The sequence below is a fragment of the Mobula hypostoma genome, chromosome 22 (assembly GCF_963921235.1).
Source record: "Mobula hypostoma chromosome 22, sMobHyp1.1, whole genome shotgun sequence".
In the NCBI taxonomy this organism is placed as follows: Eukaryota; Metazoa; Chordata; class Chondrichthyes; order Myliobatiformes; family Myliobatidae; genus Mobula; species Mobula hypostoma.
In genome coordinates, this window is record NC_086118.1 from 2,872,866 (window position 1) to 2,894,881 (window position 22,016).

General features: G+C 46.4%; 1 protein-coding gene across 6 annotated transcripts in view; it reads right to left on the reverse strand.

The window, feature by feature from the left end:
- Positions 1 to 22,016, reverse strand: part of itgb4 (integrin, beta 4) — a 181,908-nt gene that overhangs the window by 137,517 nt on the left and 22,375 nt on the right. The window contains exon 1 of one of the 6 annotated variants that reach the window (XM_063030903.1): positions 10,572 to 10,757. The exons of 1 other annotated variant lie outside the window; for it this stretch is intronic. Coding sequence is in view for 3 of the 5 variants with exons in the window: in XM_063030899.1 (XP_062886969.1) it covers positions 10,401 to 10,430 (30 nt within the window). In the remaining 2 variants the exon portion in view is untranslated. Of the gene's footprint in view, positions 1 to 8,611; positions 8,742 to 10,386; positions 10,546 to 10,571; positions 10,758 to 22,016 lie in introns of those variants that run through there. 4 more of the 6 variants (XM_063030899.1, XM_063030900.1, XM_063030904.1 and 1 more) reach the window with 4 other exon arrangements.

Consider the following 22,016-nt stretch of genomic DNA (forward strand, 5'->3'; position numbering starts at 1 on the left):
ATTTCAGAAATTTTTCCAGATGTTCCTCTGTTCTTTCACATCTGTCTCCATCAAATCAGAATTGTCCATGGCCCCTATTTAACGGATACGATATCATTTTCACTGGAGGGCTGCACGCGCATGGCGTGGAACATTCTGGTCTCTAGCAATTCCCACATGGAATCACAACAATCTATTTCCTCTGTATCCCTGATAAACCTGAATTTATATGTTCAATGACAGGTTTACAAGCATCAATTTCCACTGTAACTAAGTCTTGATCCACAATAAAGAGATTGCACCTGTTACATACTTCATGGATATCTTGTGACTGTCTTATGAGGATGATGTAATGGTCTTGCGGAGGTCACATGATGTAATTTTCCCGCCAGTGAGGTCACATGATGACCTGTTCTCAACAGGTAAATAAAAGGGAAACCCCTTGTGACGCAATTAGTTTTCAGTTTAGTTTTGTGTTAGATACTCCGTTTTGCTGCGTATTCGGCTGATGACGCAGTTTTGTTTTAAAATGGAGTTCTGCTTTCCATTGTCAGTAGTATCGGAGAGTGAAGACCTTACCAAAGTACAGGAATTCGCCGAGTCGAGTAAAGCTGATTTCATTTGGTGGTTTTGGAGATGATTGACCTTTATTGAATCTTCATTCAAGTAAAAGTGACCTGCAACTGAGATATCACCTGCTAAAATAGGAAGGATAGTGCAGTGTCTATTCGCCAGAGGAAAAGATCAGTTCTTTTAAACCGTTTTATTTCCATCGTCGTGAATCCTGTGGACAAGGCAGGTTCCGGCTGGAATCAGCAGTAACGTGACGTCTTCGAGGAATTCTTTACTTCAGGGAAGTCTCTAATTGACTGTATAAATCTCTTGGACTTTCGAATTTACCATTCTAAGAACTGTGTTCGAATTTACACTTTAAGAACTGTTTCTGCATTTACCCTTTTAAGAACTGTTCCAGAGTTGCTGTATAGCAGCTAAATTCCGGTTAAGTTAGTCGTTTAAATACATTTCGCTATTTTTGAGCAAAGTTCAATAAATGTTTGTTTGTTTTTATAAAACCTGCCTCAAATTTATATTCATTGTTGCCGGTCACGTGACATACCCAAGTATCTACAAGTATGTAAGTACATTCATGTCAGACTCCATCTCTCTGCTATGCTCAATTTCAAATTACTAATACACAGTACAAGTCAAATAACAGCTATTCTCCTTTTGAAGTTTCCTCACCACAAAGTAAACAAACATGCAGTATCAGATGATAATCCTACATGACAATCCACTCAGTTTCACTGTGCCTATATTCCAACCTAAGCCACGACATTTACGCTTCCCAAGTGGATCAGATCAGCAGGCAGCCATCCCTGGGGTATGTAAGGCATTATTCTGAACACAGCATTTCACAATGATACTGACTGCGCAGTTGACTGCACAGAGGTCTCGCTCTTCCTGGGGGCGGTTATGAAAAGTCCGCTGATTACATGGTGACTACAATCCAGGACTGTGGGCTCCAACTCTGTGGCAAAGAACTGGCCTGTCTCTGCTGCCAGTCATCCAGCCCCTCACTGGTTGAGGCTGCCAAGGGTGTCCCTCACCTCGTTGAGCAACCCTGGGAAGTGGTGTGACAAAGTATACAAGGCTTATCACTGCACAGACTCACTTCCCTGAATGACTCTGATGGATCCTCCACTCAGACAAAAGCCACACTTGATAAATCCTGGCAATGCACCCAGCAACATGAAATCAACCTCAACATCAGTAGATGGCAGATATGTCAAAACCCCAAGCCTCTGGGGCTGTGTATTCATCCCAGCCACTGCTTGTTTTCAGAACCTAACATGGAACGTGTGCAAAACTCAGACCTTTTGGACTAGGAGGCCCTGCATGCTCTCCTTTGCTGATTCCATCGAATCATTTCAGAGAGCTGAAAAGTGTCCTGTCCAAGAAATGTCAAAGCTCAAAGGAACTTTATTACGTACAGTATATGTTACCTTGAAATTCATTTTCTAGCTGGCATTTACAAGGAACAAAGAAATACAATAGAATTTTATGAAAAGCTATACGTACACAGGCAAAGACTGACAGACACCAATGTGCAAAAGACAACAAACTGCAAATAAAAGTACTGAGAAGATAAATTGTAAAGAGTCCTTGAAAGTGAGTCTGTAGATTAGTGAAGCAAATTAGTTGAATTTCACAGTACTGTCAGACTGTTGTCCCATTTCTTGCATTATAAAATTGACCACATTTCCTGGAATCCAAAGAACTGTGACCTCCCAGGGTTGTCACTGGCTCTTTACATATAGAAACATAGAAAACCTACAGCACAATACAGGCCCGTCAGCCTACAAAGCTGTGCCTCACATGTCCTTACCTGAGAAATTATTCAGGGTTACCCATAACCTTCTATTTTTCTAAGCTCCATGTACCTGTCCAGGAGTCTCTTAAAAGACCCTATCATATCTGCCTCCACCATCATCGCCGGCAGCCCATTCCACGCACTCACCATTCTCTGATGTCAGGGGTAAAAAACTCACCCCTGACATCTCCTCTGTACCTGCTTCCAAGCACCTTAAAACTATGCCCTCTCCTGTTAGCCATTTCAGCCCTGGGAAAAAGCCTGATTATCCACATGATCAATGCCTCTCATCATCTTATACACCTCTATCAGGTCACCTCTCATCCTCCGTCACTTCAAGGAGAAAAGGCCAAGTTCACTCAACCATAAGGCATGCTCTCCAATCCAGGCAACATCCTTGTAAATCTCCTCTGCACCCTTTCTATGGTTTCCACATCCCTCCTGTAGCGAGGCAACCAGAACTGAGCACAGTACTCCAAGTGGGATCTGACCAGGGTCCCATCCCTCCACTTCCTCATCCAGGTCAATTATAAAGATCACAAAGAGTAGGGGTCTCAGAACAGATCCCTGAGACACATCACTGGACACTGGCCTCTACGTAGAATATGACCTCTACAACCACTCTTTGCCTTCTGGGGACAAGCCAGTTCTGGATCCACAGAGCAATTTCCCTTTGGATTCCATGCCTCCTTACTTTCTCAATAAGCCTTGCATGAGGTACCTTATCAAATGCCTTGCTGAAATCCATATACAGGTGTCCCCCGCTTTTCAAACGTTTGCTTTACGAAACCTCACTGTTACAAAAGACTATATTAGTTACCTATTTTCGCTAACAGAAGGTATTTTCACTGTTACGAAGAAAGGCAGCACATGAGAAAAGCAGCGCGTGATAAAAAAGGCAGCGCGCACCCCGAGCAGCCGCTCTGCCTCGGATTCGGAACGGCATTCTTGCCGGCATTGCTTAAACATGTGCCTGTGGGCAGCCATTAGCAAGATGAGTTCTAAGGTATCGGAAAAGCCTAAAAGAGCTCATAGGCGTGTTGCACTTAGCGTAAAACTAGACATAATTAAGCGTTTCGATCGTGGTGAACGAAGTAAGGACAAAGTGAGTTTGGCTTGTGGAAGCTGACGAAGATGATGTTGAAGAGGTTTTGGCATCCCATGACCAAGAACTGATAGATGAAGAGCTGATGCAATTGCAAGAGGAAAGGATAACAATCGAAACCGAATTCAGTAGCGAAAGTGAAGTCGTCCAGGAACTGAACGTGAAGCAACTGCGTGAGATTTTTGCTGCAATGATAAAGTACAACTTTAATTTTGAAAGGGTACATCGGTTTAGGGCATATTTGCAAGATGGTTTGAGTGCTTACAAAGAACTGTATGATAGAAAAATGCGCGAGGCTCAGCAGTCAAGCAAGTCTTCCACATCAGCCACAGCAGACGACGAACCTCGACCTTCGACATCGAGGCGGGCAGTCATAGGAGATGATGAGCTGCCTGCCCTGATGGAAACAGACGATGATGAGATGACACCTCAGTGTCCCACCACCCCAACCCCCAGGCCACGGACAGATACCAACTCGCGGAGAATGCAGCGGTAGCCGGGAGGCACAAAGCACATCTTTAAGAAAAAAGCCAAAATAAACATGGTAATTAACTAGGTGCCATTCGGCACGTAATTGTTGGCCCAGATCAGAGGTAATGTCGCCTAATTAATTAGCATGTTTATTTTGGCTTTTTTCTTAAAGATGTGCTGTGTGCCTCCAGGCTACTGCTGTACCCCTGCATTCTTCGCGGATCGGTATCGGTCGGCGGCCCAGAGGGTGGAGGTCACTGCACCACCCAAACTCTGACGACTCAGCCTAACACACCATTATCAGTGTGCTCAGCAAGCTGCCTTCCTGATTCCCGTGACACTTACTGTACATACGCTATTTCTACTTTATATAAGCTGTGTATTTTTACGTGTTATTTGGTGTGATTTGGCAGCTTCATAGCTTAAAGGTTACTGGAGAGAGTGTTTTTGCCAACAGCGCTATTGTAAATTGCCCCTAGTGGGTGAGGGGTGGAGTTGATGGGAAAGTGGGGAGAATGAAAGAAATGGGGTTAACGTGGGATTGGTGTAAATTGTTCCTCACTGTGATACACCATGTCATCACCCACTGACTCAGCTGATCCCTGTGACCCTGAAGCCTCCCTTGTACCCCTGCAGGTTTATCATGTTTCGCTGTTGAACAGTCAGTGATCAGCAAGGTGAGCCAGACATGAGACGAGGGCCCTGTGCATTTGGAAATTCTCTAAAGGGTGGTGAGAGCAGAATTCTTGAACATCTATGAGCCAGAGACTGTTGATAAGCAGGTGTGCTGAGAGAGATAAGGGGTGCTGAGGGAAACAGGAGAGCAGCTGGGTTCAGATCAGATGGAATCACAGCTGGAGCCGCTTTCTGTCACCCTGATTCATATCTATCTATTTATACAGTGCAGAATAGGCTCTTCCAGCCTTTCAAGCCCCGCCCTTCAGCAATTCCCCAATTTAACCATAGTCTATTCATGACCATGACCAATCCAGTCTTTGGACTATGGGAGGAAACCAAAGCACCAGGAGGAACCCCGCATGGTTACGGGGCGGTGACAGGAATTGAACCTAGGTTACTGGTACCATAAAGCATTGTGCTGACCACTATGCTACCAAGCTGCCCTCATGTTAGTGCATGACCCAGACATCATCAAACCTGCTCACAGTGGTGGTCCTGCTGTTACCAACACCTTCGGCTGGACCACAACCCCACCACTGAGGACTGGCACCGTTTCCCCGCCGCTGACTCTTTTCCTTTCTTTCAGACTCTTCACCACAGCTCCTCCCCCTCCCCAAGGTCCATAAGCAGCTCTGTCCCAAAGGGCTCATAACTTCAACTTGTCTTGCTTCACCACCTCCTTCACTCTATTCCTCTCCCCAGTCCAGTCTGCTTCATGTATATCGATGACACTTGAACAGCTCCCTCATCCCAAACAGCTCATTTTACCCTCACATCCAAACCCCTTCCACCTCCACCCCACACCAGCACAGTCTGAGAGTCCTTTACTTCTTGCTTGAGCACATGTCCAAGTTTTACCACCATGCTCCCCCCGGCTGAATGAAACCGTGTACAGAACAGGAACAGGCCAAGCTAAACTGACCTCTACCTCTTCATGTACCTGTCTAACTTCCTGTGAAACATCCACCACCTCTCCTGGCAGAATGTTCTGAGCACCTAGCACCCTTTGTAAAAAAAAACAGTGCCTTGCAAACCTCTAAACTCCCCCCCCCCGCTGCCCTCCACCGTTGTTACTCGACATTTCCATCTTGGGAAAAAGACTCAACTATTTACCCTGCCTCTGCATCTCAGAACTTTATAAATTCTTTGAGGTTGCCCCCGAATCTCCAAAGTCCTGGAAAGAAAAATTCAGTCTCACGTTGAACAACTTTTCCTTCAACATTCCCTTACACCGGATCAAAAGTGCAGCTATGGGAAGTCACATGGTCCAAGCTAAGCCCGAACTGTCTTGTGTTACAGGAGGAGGACAGGAAAATGCCCTTTAGACCACAACACTGTACTATTTCAAGGATATTAAGCTACTGATGCCTAATTACACAAATCCCTTCCATCTACACATAGAAACTTAGAAAATAGGCGCAGGAGTAGGCCATTTGGCCCATGGCGTCTGCACTGCCATTCAGTATGATCATGGCTGATCATCCAACTCAGAACCCTGTACCTGCCTTCTCTCCATACCCCCTGATCCCTTTAGCCACAAGGGCCATATCTAACTCCCTCTTAAATATAGCCAATGAACTGGCCTCAACTGTTTCCTGTGGCAGAGAATTCCACAGATTCACCACTCTCTGTGTGAAGAAGTTTTTCCTCATCTCGGTCCTAAAAGGCTTCCCCTTTATCCTTAAACTGTGACCCCTCGTTCTGGACTTCCCCAATATTGGGAACAATCTTCCTGCATCTAACCTGTCCAATCCCTTTAGAATTTTATACGTTTCAATAAGATCCCCCCTCAATCTTCTAATTTCCAGAGAGTATAAGCCTAGTCAATCCAGTCTTTCATCATATGAAAGTCCTGCCATCCCAGGAATCAATCTGGTGAACCTTCTTTGTACTCCCTCTATGGCAAGAATGTCTTTCCTCAGATTAGGGGACCAAAACTGCACACAATACTCCAGGTGTGGTCTCACCAAGGCTTTGTACAACTGCAGTAGAACCTCCCTGCTCCTGTACTCGAATCCTCTTGCAATGAATGCCAACATACCATTCGCCTTTTTCACCGCCTGCTGTACCTGCATGCCCACCTCTAATGACTGGTGTACAATGACACCCAGGTTTCGTTGCACCTCCCCTTTTCCTAATCGGCCACCATTCAGATAATAATCTGTTTTCCTGTTCTTGCCACCAAAGTGGATAACCTCACATTTATCCACGTTAAATTGCATCTTCCCCACTATCCAGGACATCTTGAGTTGGTGCCTCGAGAAGGATCCTCACCATCTGGGATATGCCCTCTTCTCATTACTACCACCTGAAGACCCATACACAACAATTCAGGAACAGCTTTTCTTCCGCCAGTGGATTTCTGAACAGCCCATGATTACTATTCTGTCATTCTTCTTTTGCAGTATTTATTCGTTTTGGTCATTTACAGTGACTTTATGCCTTTGCACTGTACTGCATACAAGTTTCACATAACAGACCACCTCACTGGTGGTCCCAGAATAAAACTGATTCTAATTTTCGACTCTTTCCATTCTCAGCTTCTCTACCTCCAGCTCAGGGGACAGTTAACAATGACTATCCAGTCCACAGCTATCTGGACTTGCACCCTGCTTCCTCCCATTCACCAGGGATCTTGAGGTTTACCTTAAACACGAAGAAATCTGCAGATGCTGGAAATTCAAGCAACACACACAAAAAAATGCTGGTGAATGCTGGTGAACGCTGCAGGGCAGGCAGCATCTCTAGGAAGAGGTACAGTTGATGTTTCGGGCCGAGACCCTTCGTCAGGACTAACTGAAGGGCCTCGGTCCGAAACGTCGACTGTACCTCTTCCTATAGATGCTGTCTGGCCTGATGCGTTCACCAGCATTTTTTGTGTTGAGGTTTACCTGACTCCTTAACTGTGACCTGCTCTCTGCGAGAATTATTGCATCCCTACAATTGCCTACATTTTCTGTTTTCACCCCTTCTTACAGGCTGGAACAAGAATAAGGCCCCCTTGTTCTTATCTTTTACCCCACCAGTGTCCACATAACACTCTGTAAGCTCTGCCACCTTGAACAGGATTCCGATCACCAAACATATTTTGCCCTCCCCTTCTCCGGCATCCTGAAGCAGCAGCCCTCTGATCCACTCAGCAAACGCACCTTATCTAATGGCACTTCCACATTCAACCCCAGGAGATGCAACTCTTCCCACCTTCCACTCCATCGTACAACCTAGCGCATTCACTGCATTCGCTGTTCGTTATGTGGTCTTTCACTGACGTAAATTCAACAACCTGGTCACTCATTACTAGCAGAAACTTAACTTTTTATTGGTCCAGTGATGCCCTTGAAGGAACAGAAATTGCCTACCATATCCAGTTGAGTCCAACACCAAGTAGTAATAACAGGTAATAATTCTCAATAAGGTTAAGGACAAGATGGTTAGGTATATGGACAGGAAAGGAATGGAGGGTTATGGGCTGAGTGCAGGTCGGTGGGACTAGGTGAGAGTAGGCGCTCAGCACGGACTAGAAGGGCCGAGATGGCCTGTTTCCGTGCTATAATTGTTATATGGTTATAGAGGAGATCGGGTGGCTGTTTTCCAGAATACTTCCATTCAATCCAGACTGAGCTCCAATTGCCTGTCACTCTAATTCTGCACTCCCCTTGCATTCTATCTCTGTTCTTGAAATCTAACATTGCTACAAATGAAATGCAACATAAATTGTGAGGAACAGCATCTCAACTTGTTACTGGAATGCACATTCTCTGTAGGTTTTACACATTGTGTTATCGTTTTCTCCTATACTACTTCAAAGCACTCTGTAATAAATTGATCTGTATGAGCAGTTTACAGAACAAGCTTTTCACTGTGCCTAGGTACATGGGACAATATTAAACTAATTCACCCCCCAAGACGCAACATGAAGCTCTACAACCAACTTTTCTACCCACAGGTAACCCACAAACTTTCCAGTTTGTGTCAGAAGTGGCCCAATCCGAAGAAAGATCACTAACCTGAAACATTCCTTTATTTCTCTCTTCACTGATGCTGTCTTGCCTGCCAAATATTTCCAGCGTTTTACAACTCCACCAGTTTTGCCACAGTCTCTTTATTGGAATTCATTCATCGTCTGCTGACATCTCCTGATAGAAAAGCTGCACTGAACAATTCTTCACTAGCCTGGCTTGAGTGACGCAGCCACTTGTGTCATCCAGTCTCTGCGGCTCCACCCTGTCTCCAGCACGCCCTCATTCTTCCCTATCCTCCCCCTTCGCTGCCAATTCAAACACGTCAGATTTATAACTTTCCTCAGCTCCGAGACACCAACTGTGTCTCTCCACATAGGCACTGCCTGGCCAGCTGAGCTCGTACTGCTGGAAATTCCCGTGACATCCTGAGCGTTACTGAACCAATGTCACCAAAAGCCAGGGTTCCTGGCACCAGTGGCCTAACTGCTGCTCCCTTCCACCCAGCTACAATGTTCTGTGGGCACAGCAGTTGGTTGTGCCCAGAATCCATAGCTAACTGAGCAGATGACAAAAATGAACAGAAAATGCTGCAGCAGGAGTCCATCCTGTGGGTAATGTACCAACACCATCATCAGCCAAACAACCCAGGCCCTCGAGGGGCAACTTTTCTTTCCTTACAGGGTGGTATCAGCTGCCAGAGGAAGTGGCTGGGGCAGGTACAACAACAACTTTGAAAAGACAGTCTTCAGATTAGAAAAGTTTCAAAGGTCAAAGTAAATTTATTATCAAATACAACATACAACATGAGGTTAATTTTCTTGTGGGCATACTCAATAAATCCATAATAGAATAATAACTAATAGAATCAATGAAAGACCGCATCAACTTGGGTATTCAACCAGTGTGCAAAGGACAATGGTGCAAATACAAAAAGAAAGAAGTAATAATAATAAATAAATAAATATTGAGAACATGCGACAAAGAGTGCTTGAAAGTGTGTCCACAGGTTGCAGGAACATTTCATTGATGGGGCAAGTGAAGGTTTAGATGGCCAAACTAAGGCAAATTGAACCAGCTCAGATGGGACATCTTGTTTGCATGGGTCAGACAGGCTGAAGGGCCTGTTTTCACGCTATACAAACTCTACAGACCAGGGGTCAGATTTACTTCAATAGAATACATTCACACCACTGGTTCCTGGGATAAGGCGCTTGTCCCTTAAAGAACCTCATTCCCCCACCGCATTACCTGAGCCCAGGAAAAGACATCCTCCCCACCAAAGCATCGCAGACCCATTCCTCAGTGAAGGACCCCTCATCCGCTCCTCCCCTCCTCAGCGAACGACCCCTCATCCACGCCTCCCCTCTCGCCCATCTGCAGCCACAGGTTGAGCTGCAGTGCCGCTCTACCCCGGTTGGATCTCTCGGTGTCACCCAGGACCCGACTCCCCGTGTTCCAGTTGCTCGCGGGGTGCTTGGCAGCGTTTCTCACCCACAGGGTGCCGTGAGCTGCACACTGCGGTCCCACGTACACTCTGGGAAGGGGGATCAGGTCCCGGGGAGCACGGGTGAAGTCAATCGCCAACAATCCGCCCCCGTCCACAACCCGGACCCGAGCAGGACCTCCGCCCTGCACGGGATCCAGGCTTCAAACACCACACCCAAACGCCGAGAAGGTGTCTCCGCCCCACGGAGCGGGTGGGGAGGGGGCTCACAGACCAAAGCCCCCACACCAATCGGGCTCGCCTCCTCTTTCCTACATTCCTCCGTCTGTGAATGCCGCCGACCCGGAGTGCAGGGGATTTTCCCTCCGCCCCGCACCTCATGCTACAGACCTGGCCTCCGACGCCGACGAACTCCGGCATCTCCGCACTTCAGCTGCCCTTGTAAAAACCGGCGTCCGCCCACGTCCACAGCCAAAGTCCGGGAACTCCCGCTCCAGGGAAGCCGAGCGGTGCCGCAGACGTTCCCCGCAACACAGTCGGATCAGCTAATCGGACGCTTACCTGCGGCACTCGGAGACTCCCTGCGCCACCCACTTTCTCGAAAGAGAGACTGCGGAACGCTTGCCGACTCTCTGGGAAGGTTAGTCAACTCCCGGGAGAGTGCGGGTGAAGCACCCCTCCACTCCGGGACAGCGGGCAGACCCACGCCCCTCCCAGTGCCACCCCGCCTCCAGGAATGTAACTTACTGGTCTACTTGCTAAACTCACACGCACTTCGACGATAAACTATCGTGTGCGTCTAAATTCAGTTCCAGCGAAAGGTCACACGAGTCTAATAGAAGCGGAAGGAGATCATTCGGCCCTTCAATCTGTTGTCGGCCACTGTGATTAATGGAGCCCTCCTGGCGACCTCCTTCATTTTCTGCACCTGCTCTCAAGCCCCTTCTCTTTACAGAGGGGATAGCGTTCTCAAAGTAGAACAGGGTAGGGTGGGGTAAAGAAAGTAGAGCAGGGTAAAGGAAAACCCCAAGGCATTCTTCAATTATGTGAAGAACAAAAGGATGACAGGAGTGAAGGTAGGACCGATTAGAGATAAAGGTGGGAAGATGTGCCTGGAGGCTGTGGAAGTGAGCCAGGTCCTCAATGAATACTTCTCTTCGGTATTCACCAATGAGAGGGAACTTGATGATGGTGAGGGCAATATGAGCGAGGTTGATGTTCTGGATCATGTTGATATTAAGGGAGAGGAGGTGTTGGAGTTGTTAAAATACATTAGGACGGATAAGTCCCTGGGGCCTGACGGAATATTCCCCAGGCTGCTCCACGAGGCGAGGGAAGAGATTGCTGAGCCTCTGACAATGTCCTCATTGTCCACGGGAATGGTACCAGAGGATTGGAGGGAGGCGAATGTTGTCCCCTTGTTCAAAAAAGGTAGTAGGGATAGTCCAGGTAATTATAGACCAGTGAGCCTTACGTCTGTGGTGGGAAAGCTGTTGGAAAAAATTCTTAGAGATAGGATCTATGGGCATTTAGAGAATCATGGTCTGATCAGGGACAGTCAGCATGGCTTTGTGAAGGGCAGATCGTGTCTAACAATCATGATAGAGTTCTTTGAGGAGGTGACCAGGCATATAGATGAGGGTAGTGCAGTGATTTACGGATTTTAGTAAGGCATTTGACAAGGTTCCACATGGTAGGCTTATTCAGAAAGTCAGAAGGCATGGAATCCAGGGAAGTTTGGCCAGGTAGATTCAGAATTGGCTTGCCTGCAGAAGGCAAAGGGTCGTGATGGAGGGAGTATATTCAGATTGGAGGGTTGTGACTAGTGGTGTCCCACAAGGATCGGTTCTGGGACCTCTACTTTTCATGATTTTTAGTAACGACCTGGACGTGGGGGTAGGAGGGTGGGTTGGCAAGTTTGCAGACGATACAAAGGTTGGTGGTGTTGTAGATAGTATAGAGGATTGTCAAAGATTGCAGAGAGACATTGATAGGATGCAGAAGTGGGCTGAGAAGTGGCAGATAGAGTTCAACCTGGAGAAGTGTGAGGTGGTACACTTTTGGAAGGACCAACTCCAAGGCAGGGTGCAAAGTCAATGGCAGAATACTTGGTAGTGTGGAGAAGCAGAGGGATCTGGGGGTACATGTCCACAGATCCCTGAAAGTTGCCTCACAGGTAGATAGGGTAGTTAAGAAAGCTTATGGGGTGTTAGCTTTCATAAGTCGACGGATAGAGTTTAAGAGTCGCGAGGTAATGATGCAGCTCTATAAAACTCTGGTTAGGCCACATTTGGAGTACTGTGTCCAGTTCTGGTTGCCACACTATAGGAAGGTTGTGGAAGTATTGGAAAGGGTACAGAGGAGATCCACCAGGATGTTGCCTGGTTTAGAGAGTATGCATTATGATCAGAGATTAAGGGAGCTCGGGCTTTACTCTCTGGAGAGGAGGATGAGAGGAGACATGATAGAGGTGTACAAGATAATAAGAGGAATAGATAGAGTGGACAGCCAGCACCTCTTCCCCAGGGCACCACTGCTCAATACAAGAGGACATGGCTTTAAGGTAAGGGGTGGGAAGTTCAAGGGGGATATTAGAGGAAGGTTTTTTTACTCAGAGTGTGGTTGGTGCGTGGAATGCACTGCCTGAGTCAGTGGTGGAGGCAGATACACTAGTGAAATTTAAGAGACTGCTAGACAGGTATATGGAGGAATTTAAGGTGGGGGGTTATATGGGAGGCAGGGTTTGTGGGCTGAAGGGCCCGTACTGTGCTGTACTATTCTATGTTCTATGTTTAACTTTCACCCCGCCACCACCAGCACATCAGTCCTGCCAGTTAGACCAGCACTATTCACCTCGCCCTCCCTGCTTTCCACAGGGGCTCCTCTCTCTGTGACTCCCTGGATCACTCACCTCTTCCCCCTCACCAAACACTTGCTCCTGTCACCCCCCCCCCACAATCATTCTGACTGGGTAGCCACTTTGCTAATCACCTACACCCTATCTGCCATGACCTTCTGGCCCTCGCGGTTGTTGGCCATTTTAGCTCCATTCCCACGCCAAGGTGCCTGTCCTCTGCCTCCTCCACTGAGGCCAAAATGTAAACTACAGGTTCAGCATCTCTTACTCCACCTGGCAGCCAACACCATGCACACTGAAATCTCCTGAATAATAATGAGGGGGTAAGCTCCTCTTTCCCTGTCCCTCCTGGTCTACTCAGTACCTCCTCCACACACCCCAGCCCCACAATTAGCCTGTTTCCCTCATCTCCTCGACGCACTCCACCCGCCCATTACACGTACACTGTTCCCTACCTCACATAGTTGGGCATGCTCCACTCTACTCCCCTCTCCTATCCAATTCCAACATCTTCAGCCATTCAATTACTGGGGTGCGGGTGGAAACACAGCTGTACCAAAAGAAGAGGCCAACTGGACTAGTCAAAGAACACTGAGGCTGTCTACAAGAAGGGTCAGAGCCGTCTCTATTTCCTGAGGAGACTGAGGTCCTTTAATATCTGCCAGACGATGCTGAGGATGTTCTACGAGTCTGTGGTGGCCAGTGCTATCATGTTTGCTGTTGTGTGCTGGGGCAGCAGGCTGAGGGTAGCAGACACCAACAGAATCAACAAACTCACTTGGAAGGCCAGTGATGTTGTGGGGATGGAACTGGACTCTCTGACGGTGGTGTCTGAAAAGGGGATGCTGTCTAAGTTGCGTGCCATCTTGGACAATGTCTCCCATCCACTACATAATAGACTGGTTGGGCACAGGAGTACATTCAGCCAGAGACTCATTCCACTGAGATGCAACACAGAGTGTCATAGGAAGTCATTCCTGCCTGTGGCCATCAAACGTTACAACTCCTCCCTTGGAGGGTCAGAGACCCTGAGCCAATAGGCTGGTCCTGGATTTATTTCCTGGCATAATTTACATATTACTATTTAACTATTTATGGTTTATTACTATTTATTATTTATGGTGCAACTGCAATGAAAACCAATTTCCCCCGGGATCAATAAAGTATGACTATGAAGTGTAAGGTGCTCCCTCCCTCCACTCATCTGCAGGTTACCCTTGAGTAAGGTGAAGCACCTGCTTAGCCCTTCCACACCCCCCCCCCCCCACCGGATCAGGGACAAGTGAAGCCATGGGAGAAGGCGGTGGATGGTCATATGAGCAGCTGGTGCACATCTGCAGATCATCAGCCCTGGTATTGCGACCACTGATGCCAGACAGGCAGTCTCTAAAGGGTATTGATAATGGCTGGGGTCACCCATCTTGTCAAGATAAGGGCAAGCCGCTTCTGTAGAAAAAATTACCAAGGATAATCATGGCCATGATGACCTACGTCAGACAACAAGGCAGATAGTGAACAAATGAGTCTATTGCCTCCCGGTCTCTGTCACTATTCCCACTCTCCCTTCCTTCATCTGCATCACCTATCTCCTTCCAGCTCTCACTCTATCCTCTCCCCTTGCTTCTTTATACAGTCACCTTTTACCTTTCAGTTCGGATGAAAGGTCTTATCCTGAAATGTCAACTGTCTGTTCTCTCGCACAGGCACTCTCCGACCTGCTGAGTTCCTCCAGTCGCTTATTTTGCACTCCTGATACCAGCACCTCCAGTGTCTACCCTTCATCATGGCTTGTCTGCATTTTCTGCACTGTCTCAGTTCCCCTGAAATTCAGAGACCTAAGGACGCCTGTTTGGTAAAAACTGAATTTTCACAGCCCTTCCAAGGTAGAGAGTTCCAAGGAGTCAGCACACCCTTGGTGGAGAAATGTCTCCCCACCTCAGGCCAGGGGAACATCAACCAAGTGCAGTACAGACAAAATGCTGGCAGAATTCTGCAAGTCACCGAACACTTATGGAGGAGAATGAGGAGTTGATGTTTCAGGCAGTGACCCTTCATCAGGACTGAAAAGGATGGGGGCAGAAGCCTGAATAATTTAAAGTGGGGGTGGGGGGAAGGAAAGGAGTGATAGGTGAAGCCAGATGAGGAGGAAGGTGCATGGTTGGGGGGGTGGATATGAAGTAAGAAGTTTAGAAATGGTAGGTGAAGAGGTAAAGGGCTGAGGAGGGGAGGAGAAGTGCACGTGGCCGCTCCGAATTGATATCGTATTTGTTAGATAGGGACCGTGCACAATCCTGATGGATATGGACGTGAGAAGCACGGAGGAACATCTGGAGAAACTTCTGAAATACCCACTTCGCTGCCACTGCTACTGTGTGATTGAGAATCTCTGGAGGGGAAGGCCCCAACTCCTTGGCTTTGCCTGTTGCCGGGGCCGGGGTCGAAGCGCTCGGCAGAGATGGTGCTCGGTGTCGGAGGGCTGGTCAGAGGCTCGGAGTTTTCGGATGGTCTCAGAGTTGGGCTGTGGTCGGGTGCTTCCAGGATGCTGCATCGGCAAGTTTGCAGCACTGGAAGCTCATGGCAGGGAGAGTTTCTCCCTTCAACTGTCTGCGTGAGATGATGGGACTTTCGAGAGACTTTGAGACTTTTTTTTACTGTGCCCGTGGTCTGTTCTTTATCAAATTACGGTATTGCTTTGCACTGTTGTAACTATATGTTATAATTATGTGGTTTTTGTCAGTTTTTAAGTCTTGGTTTGTCTTGTGTTTCTGTGATATCATTCTGGAGGAACAAATTGTATCATTTCTTAATACATGCATTACTAAATGACAATAAAAGAGGACTGTGTGTCCTCATAATCTAAAGAAAAAGAGGAAGGAATCCAATAGGACAGAACAGAGGATCATGGAAGCAAGGGAAGGGGGAGGAGCACCAGTGGGAGGTGGTGAGCAGGTAGAGGCAAGAGAACATAATAACCCCTCACTTCAACAGTCTGAGGAACCCAGCTGTTTCAAGTATACCGGTGTCTGAGAAGAATGTGGTAACCTGCCTTGATGACTATCATCCACTAGCACTTACATCCACGAAGATGAACTGCTTAGAGAGATTGGGAATTAAACGTATCAACTCATGCGTGAGAAGTGACTTGGACCCACTCCGGTTTGCCTACCGACACAACAGGTTCACAGCAGCTGCCATTTCTTTGGCTCTTCACTCAGCCCTGAAACACCTGGCCAGCAAAGGCACATACCTCAGTGTGCTCTTTATTGACTACAGCCTGGCATTCAATACTATCATCCGCACAAAACTAATCACTCAGTTTCAAGACCTTGGCCTCAATACCTCCTTGTGCAATTGGAACCTCAATTTTCTCACTTGCAGACCCCAGTCAGTTCGGATTGGCAACATCTCGTCCGTGATCGCCATCAGCATTGGTGCACCACAAGGCTGTGTGCACAGATCCTGCTTTACTTGTATTACACTTATGAATGTGTCTCTAAGTACAGCTCCAATATCATACTCAAGTTTGCTAATGACACCATGGTTGTTGGCTGAATCAAAGGTAGTGACGATTCAGCATATAGGAGGGAGATTGAAAATCTGGCTGAGTGCTGTCACAACAACAACCTCTCACTCAATGTCAGCAAGACCAAGGAGCTGATTGTTGACCTCAGGAGAAGGAAACTGGATGTCCATAAGCCAGTCCTCATTGGGGGATCAGAGGTGGAGGGGATCAGGAACTTTAAGTTCGCTGGTGTTATAATTTCAGAGGATCTTTCCTGGACCCAGCATGAAGAAAGCACAGCAGCACCTCTGCTTCCTTAGAACTTTGTGAAGATTCGGCATTGCGAAGATTCAGTGTGTTCACCTAAAACTTTGACAAACTTCTATAGATGTGTGGTGGAGAGTATATTGATCAGTTGCTATGCAGCCTGGTATGGAAACATCAATGCCCTTGAATGGAAAATCCTACACAAGGTGGTGGATACAGCCCATTCCATCACGGGTAAAGCCCTCACCTACATGGAGTGCTGTTGTAGGGCAACGGCATTCAGCATCATGGGCCCTCACCTCGCTGGTCGCTGCTGCCAGCAGAAGATACAGGAGCCTCAGGATCTACATCATTAGGTTCAGGAACAGTTTTTATCCCTCAACCGTCAGCTCTTGAACCAGTGGGGATAAATTCACTCAACCTCACTCGCCCCATCTCCGAACTGTTCTCACAACCTATGGAATCACTTTCAAGGAATCCTCATCTCCTGTTCTCAATATTTAATTTATTTATTATTATTTTTCTCTTTTTTCTTTTGTATTTGTACAGTTTGCTGTCTTTGGCATTTTAGTTGTTTGTCCGTCCTGTTGGGTGAGGTCCTTCATTGGTTCTATGTTTCTTGGATTTTCTGAGTATGCCCCCAAGAAAACAAATCTCCGGGTTGTATATGGTGACATATATGTACTTTGATAATAAATTCACTTTAAACTTTGAACAGAGAAGGGGTGAGAGGTTAACCAGAATGGAGAACAGAAAAAAGAAAAGGAGGAATGGGAGAAATTACCAAAAGTTAGAGAAATCAATGTTCTTATCATCAGCTTGGAGGCTACCAAGACAGAATATGAGGTGCTGCTGCTCCAACCTGTGTTTGGTCCCATCATGGCAGTATTCTGCTGCCTTCCTTTCCAGCCATTGTGAAGGGTCTCAGCCTGCAACATCAACAATTCATTCCCCTCCACAGATGCTGTATGACTTGCTGAGTTCTTCCAGCATTTTGTGTGTTTTGCTCAAGATTTCCAGCATCTATTGTGTTTATCAAGAGATATAGTCTGACAGTCCTGTCAGAATAAAGGCCACCAGCCACTGTGACCCTAACTCTTTCCCACACCCATTTGTTTCAATGACATATGAAGGACACTCACTGAGGCCCATTGGAACATCCAACATAACTCCACTTAAAAAACCCTGCTTTTAAATGTTGTGAAGCAAAGTGGACATTCTCCCACATTATGTTCAATCTGAAATGTTGTTGCCCAGACATTGAGTTGTTTTTTTCTCATCCTCCTCACAATCCCAACCAGGTTTGTATTATTCACAAACTTGCAACTTGACATTTGGTTCCCATAGCCTAATCCCTCCCTCTTAAAGGTGATCTCAATACCTACAGATTTGACAAGGTGGGGGTAATACTTCCCCTGGCTGGAGAGAAATTCCTTTTCCAAGGGTGCTGACTATTTGGAGATCGCTAACCCAGAGGGTTGTAGAAACTCAGTCTTCAGGACCGAGATTGATAGGTTTCTGAATACTGAGGCAATCAAGGGAGAAAGGGATTCGTGTGGGAATGTGAGGTAAAAAAATTAGCTATAGTCTGACTAACAGCATGAGGGCCCAGATGGTCGAACCCTGCTCCTGCTTATGAAGTTTTCCTGTTCCTCTCTCCACAAATGCTGCTGGAACTGCTGAGGGTTTCTACCATTCTCTGTACTTGTTTCCAACAGGAGTACAGATTGCCCAGAGGTTTGTGGTTATCATTGGCAGATATCTTGATCCTGCTGGTTGTGGTTCAATTCCCATTATCAATGAAACAACTAGATGCACAATCTACAAATGCAGTTCAGTCATTCACACAGACTACACCAGCTCCCAAATCACAACAGGTACATCAGAATACCAGAACCTGCAGTTTCCCCTTTAACTCTCACACAATTCCAATAGAGTCATCGAAAAGTAGAACATAGAAACACCCATCTTGTCAGGCCCTGGAGATCTGTCCACTCTAATTTGCCTCAAGACAGCAAACACCTCCTCCTCTATAATCTGCAGAGAGTCCATGACCTCACTGCCCCTTTCCCTCACCTCGATAGACCGTGTGTCCATCTCCTGATTAAATACAGATGCAAAAAATCTGTTTAAGATCTCCCCCATCTCTTTTGCCTCCACATGTAGATCACCATTCTGATCTTCCAGAGGACCAATATTGTCCCTTGCAATTCTTTTTGCTCCTAATGTATCTGTAGAATCCCTTTGAATTCTCCTTCACCTTGTCATGCCTTCTTTTAACCCTCCTGATTTCTTTCTTAAGTGTTCTCCTGCATTTCTTATACTCCAGAAGTACCTCAATTGTTCCTACTTGCCTATATTTGCAATGCATCTCCTTTTTTCCCTTAAGCAGGGCTTCAATATCTCATGCAAACGAAAGTTCCCTAAACCTGTTGTCTTTATTCTGACAGGCACATACAAGCTTTGTACTCTCAAAATTTCTATTTTGCAGGCCCTCCACTTTGCTAGAAAACAGCCTGTCACAGTCTACACTTGCCAGGTTCTTTCTGATGCCCGGACAACTGGCCCTCCTCCAACTTGGAATCTCAACCTGTGGATCAGACCTATCTTTTACCATATTTACTTTGAAACTAATGGCATTGTGGTCCCCTGCACAAACTTCTGTCACATGCCCAGTCTCATTCCCTTATGAGAGATCAAGTATTGCACACTGTTTCATCAGGACTTCTATGTACTGATTAAGGAAACTTTCCTGAACGCACTTGACAAACTCTATCCCATCTAGTCCTTTTAAAGTATGGGAATCCTAGTCAATAAGTGGAAAGTTAAAATCACCTATTATAACAACCTGATGTTTCGTGCAACAGTCTGCAATCTCATAATTCCATGGCTACAATATCATAATTCCATTTGTTGTTCCTTTGTTGGAGCAGAGAGTGTTAGAGTGGTTATTTGAGGCTTTAGCTCTTCGAGGCTTCACGAGGAGAGGTTTGAATAAAAGAAGGCGAAAAAGCTGTAGGTAGAATTTTTCCAGTTTATTGTTTCTTTCTTTATAGCTGCAAGTTAGAACAGTAGGGATGCCAGGCAGGACAGCTGAATACTCCTCCTGTGTGATGTGGGAAGGCAGGGAGACCTCCAGTGTCCCTGACATCTACACCTGCAGCTTCTAATGATCGTGTTAGGAGTTGGAGCTGGAACTCGATGAACTCCATACTCTTTGGGAGACTGAGGGTGTGATATAGGACATAGAGAGAGGTAGGTACACCTAAAGTGCAGGACACAGGAAACTGGGTGACAGTCAGGAAGGGGAAAGGGGTTAAGGAGCCAGTGCAGAGAACCCTTGTGGCCATCCCCTCAACAACAGGTACATCACTTTGGATACTGTTGTGGGGGATGAGCTGGTAGAGGAAAGTCACAGTGGTCAGGTGTCTGGCTCTGTGACTCAGAAGAGAAGTGTGGAGAAGAGGCGAGCTGCGGTGATAGAATATTTGTTAGTTAGGGAAACAGAAAGGAGGTTCTGTGGACAAGAATGGGATTCCCAGATGGTATATTGCCACCCAATTGCCAGAGTCTGGGACATGTTGGATTGAGTTCTCAGCATTTTTAAGTGGGAGGGTGAGCAGCCAGAGGTCGTGACCCATGTGACACGGGTAGGAAGAGTGATGAGGTTCTGAGAAATGAATTCAGCAAGTTAGGTGCTGAGTTAAAGGGCAGGACTCCAGAGTTGTGACCGCAGGATTGCTCCCCGTGCCACCTGCTAGTGAGGCCAGAAATCGAGTTTTTAACACATGATCAAGGAGTTAGATCATTGAGCTCTTCACAAGGGAAGGTTGGACCTGTATAGAAGGGAGGGTTTGCACCTGAACTGAAGGGATCCTAGTGGGAAAGTTTGTTAATGGTGTGTGGGGGAGATTCCAACTAGAGCTGCAGGGGAATGGGAACGAGAGTGCCAGAACAAATAGTGGAGAGGTTGGAGACTAATGTTGTTATGATCTCAGTCAAAGTCACAAATCAAAGGGTTGAGCATGGTGCGACTAATGTTCTGAGTTGCGTGTATTTCAATGCAAGAAGTACTGTTAGAACTCAGGGCATGGATCAACACATGGAATTGTGATTAGTGAGACATGTTGCAGCCATCAGCGTTAAATATGTTAACAGTGTAAATATTTTGCCATCATCATTGGGTTGAAATCCTGGAACAGCACTGTGGTAGTATGTCTCCTTAAGAACAAACTGTTGGAGTCCATCCTAAGGGTGAGGTTAAACCTTTCCTTTCTAAGAGAACAAATTAACCGTGGATAGTGAGTGTAGAATTAACTTAAGCTGATGCTGCATTTGACGAACATGAGTGATACTTGTAAGGAAGTGAAGAGAGTCAGTGATGCGGTCTGCCTGGGGTTACCATCCAGGTGGAGCCGGTCAAAGCAGCAAAAGTCCAGGAGCTCCAGGGGAGAGTGGCATCGGGATCCGAAACTACAAGGTGGAGACCCCAATCAGTGGAAGCTCTACTGTAGTTTGTAAACTCACCTGATGTGTGTATCCGCATGCTTACACATATAAACACCCACACAGCTACATGTGTTCAAACACAAATGCACGTACAGACATGTATATGCAGAAGCACCCAAATACACAATAACATAACACAGACACACACAGATACAAATACTAGATACAAGCACACACAAACACTGATATACACAGACACATGCAAACACTGATAGAGACAGAAGCGAACACAAATGCTAATATAGAGCGACATGCGCACACAAACACTAATATAGAGAGATACAAGCGCACACAGAAACTGATATAGACAGATACAAGCGCACACTAACGCCAATGTAGACAGATAAAAGTGCACACTTACACAGATATAGACAGATACAAGCGCACACTAACGCTGATGTAGACAGATACAAGCACACACTAACACTGATATAGACAGATACAAGAGCACACTAACGCTGATATAGATGGATACAAGCACACACTCACACTGATATAGACAGATACAAGTGCACACTAACACTGATATAGACAGATATAAGCGAACACAAACACTAATATAGACCGACACGTGCACACAAACCCTAATGCAGAGAGATACAAGTGCACACAAAGACTGATATAGACAGATACAAACACACACTAACACTATTATAGACAGATACAAACACACAATAACACTGATATAGACATATACAAGCACACACTAACACTGATATAGACAGATACAAGCTCATACAAACACTGATATAGACAGATACAAGCTCACACAAACACTGATATAGACAGATACAAACACACACAAACACTGATATGGACAGTTACAAGCACACACTAACGCTGATGTAGACAGATAAAAGCGCACACTAAC